The following is a 3067-nucleotide window of genomic DNA, read 5'->3' on the forward strand; positions in this document are numbered from 1 at the left end:
CCGTCGAGAAATGACGATATCAGTGACGGTTTAACAATTACAGCCCGATTTGACCCATTTCTCGCTGAAAACGCACTCCCCTGCTCGATTTTGCTCCGGTTTGGGTCGTTTTGCACTATTTCGGACCCAAATAGCACATTTCCGTCGAGAAATGACGATATCAGCGACGGTTCAACAATTACAGCCCGATTTGACCACATGAGTAGTTGTTCTATGCGGATTCTAAATCACTGGCGTCAGCATTTTTTTTGCTGACTCAGCAGTAATTTGACACCATCAGCAGAAATATGATACCCCCCTCCCCGCCCCCTCTCCCCACCCCATGACCTTGAACTGAAATTTGACACCACCGTCAGCAGAAATATGATACGTCTTCGACAACCCCCACCCCATAACCACCCCTCCCCACCCCCCTCTCCCCACCCCATAACCTTGAACTGAAATTTGACACCACCGTCAGCAGAAATATGATACGTCCTCGACAACCCCCACCCTATAACCACCCCTCCCCCCACCCGCACCCACCCCATTACCTTGAACTGAAATTTGATACCACCGTCAGCAGAAATATGATACGTCCTCGACAACCCCCACCCCATAACCACCCCTCCCCCCACCCGCACCCACCCCACAACCGGCCCCTCAGACCCACCCCTCCGCCCCACCCCATGGCCTTGAACTAAAATTAGACGCCACCATCAGCAGAAATATGATACGCCCCCCTCTCCCCACCCCATGACCTTGAACTGAAATTTGACACCACCGTCAGCAGAAATATGATACGTCCTCGACAACCCCCACCCCATAACCACCCCTCCCCACCCTTCTCCCCACCATCCATGACCTTGAACTGAAATTTGACACCACCGTCAGCAGAAATATGATACGTCCTCGACAACCCCCACCCCTCCCCCCACCCGCACCCACCCCATGACCTTGAACTAAAATTAGACGCCACCGTCAGCAGAAATATGATACGTCCTGACCTTGAACTGAAATTTGACACCCCATGACAACCCCCACCCCCACCCCATGACCTTGAACTGAAATTTTACACCACCGTCGGCAGAAATATAACACCCTATCCCCACCCTCCGTGACCTTGAACTGTTTGTTCTTATCGGAAGACCACTTTTTCTACGTCTTGGAAATGATTTTTTCTACGTCTTGGAAATGAGTTTTTTGTTGACGCAGCAAATCTGACACTGCAATTCGTGACTATAGAAGGTAGGGGGTTTGCTAAAGTTTCAAGCACACGCAAAACCAAATTGACCATCACCGCAAGCGCATCGTTCGCGAGATTGTATTGTGAAAAGTGAAATATGTATTCTCAAAGTTTCAAAGAGTTTTTTTGCGAAAGGAAGCGCCCCGCAAGTTCTACTCAAGAAGAAGAGGCACGCAAAAAAATGACAAAACATCAGAATGACGTGAAGTAAGTGTTCGAAACACATTTCATTTAACGCTGTCGGTATTTGTTCTAATAACATACTTAAACGGTATTTATTTGTTCTAGAATCGCAACACAATTATCATGCAGAATTTTGGGCCGAAAATATCCATTGACGGATTCCTGTACAAAGTATTTGGAAATCGGCATAAATATACTTGGCGACAATTTCTACCCGCAACTCGTATTATCAGACAGCCGAAACAACCGCCTGGAGCTGAGCATAGTCACATGGTCGCTGATAGTAGCCGAAGCAGACAACGTATGCAGCTTCTTTGACGATTCAAAAGATACACGCGACAGTATTAATTTTAATAATATAAGTGTTGAATTTGGAGTGCTATATGGTGAAAAAGTAATTAAATTGATTAGCAATGATATGTGTATGTGCATGATGAAAAAAACATTTGAGAAAATGGTAATTTTAAATGATTGTATAGTTGAAATGCATAATGCATTATATGATAATCTGTATTCGGTGGAACAAAAATTTAAAGAGTTTGTTGCATTAGTTCGGGGATACGGGGATGTAAAAGTGCCTGCAGAGGTTGTGCGGCATATCAAAGAAACTGATATTTATGATCCAAATTCAATTATTGATTGCGAATTAGTAGCTTTAGGTATTCAGGCAATAATAACAGCCGCATCAGCAGCATCTTAACAGAGAAAAAAGAATTATGTTACAAATTATGTTAGAAATTATACTTTAATAAATCATAATGTATTGCATCATTTACAACTTCTCTCTCTACCTATATAAACCCAAACATCCCAGGAAAAAATTTCACTTCCTATACGATAGTCGTACGATGTGCATATGCACATTTGATCTTCGAATTAGCACAAAAAGAATTCGCACCAGATTGGAAAACACTTTTGTCTGCGCGCGTTGCTGGAATATTGTTAGCCAAAGAGTTAGCCAAAGAAGAAAGTAATGGCACCGCGGAAAAGTAACAAGAAGAAGAAGACGAAATTGCGCAAACTTCCAGTTGCAAAACGTGGGGGATTTCTTCCAGCACTTGTACCTATTTTTGCAGGCCTTTCAGCTTTGGGCACGGTGGCCGGCGGTGCAGCAGGTATCGCCAAGGCAGTCAACGATGCATCTGCAGCACGGAAAACACTGGAGGAAGTGAAACGGCACAATCGTGTTATGGAAGGACATGGACTTTACCTTGCACCATATAAACGGGGAAAAGGAATTAAAGAAAAAAAAAAAAAGAAGCGCTTCGGCAAACTGTAATGCTTCCACAGGACGCAATGACAAATGTGCAATTATATAACTTTGCACGAAAGTTGAACTTTCCATATTTTCGAGGCGTTTTCATGCGTACAAATTTGCCCTCTAAATCGTTCTTAAACGAATGCGGTATCGTGAATTTAGATAAATCGGAAGGTCCTGGTACACACTGGGTAGCTTACGTAAAGCGAGGTAATTGTGTTAAATATTTCGACTCTTTTGGAAATCTGAGGCCACCGACAGAGTTAATAAACTACTTCGGAAACCATGCAACGATTTAATACAATCACGCGCAGTATCAAAAATTCAATACGAGTGTATGCGGACAACTCTGCTTGCATTTTTTAGCCGGAAATGTATAAAATAGTTTCGATGCACATAGT

General features: G+C 43.5%; 1 protein-coding gene across 1 annotated transcript; it reads left to right on the plus strand.

Moving 5' to 3' along the window:
* The first annotated feature begins 1339 nt into the window (after positions 1-1339).
* Positions 1340-2668, plus strand: LOC143307777 (uncharacterized). Its single transcript, XM_076693135.1, has 2 exons — positions 1340-1432; positions 1514-2668. The coding sequence occupies exons 1-2, from the start codon at positions 1407-1409 to the stop codon at positions 2106-2108; spliced, it is 621 nt and encodes a 206-aa protein (XP_076549250.1). The 5' UTR covers positions 1340-1406; the 3' UTR covers positions 2109-2668.
* The last annotated feature ends 399 nt before the right edge of the window (positions 2669-3067 follow it).

The sequence above is a fragment of the Osmia lignaria genome, unplaced genomic scaffold (assembly GCF_051020975.1).
Source record: "Osmia lignaria lignaria isolate PbOS001 unplaced genomic scaffold, iyOsmLign1 scaffold0077, whole genome shotgun sequence".
Lineage (NCBI taxonomy): Eukaryota > Metazoa > Arthropoda > Insecta > Hymenoptera > Megachilidae > Osmia > Osmia lignaria.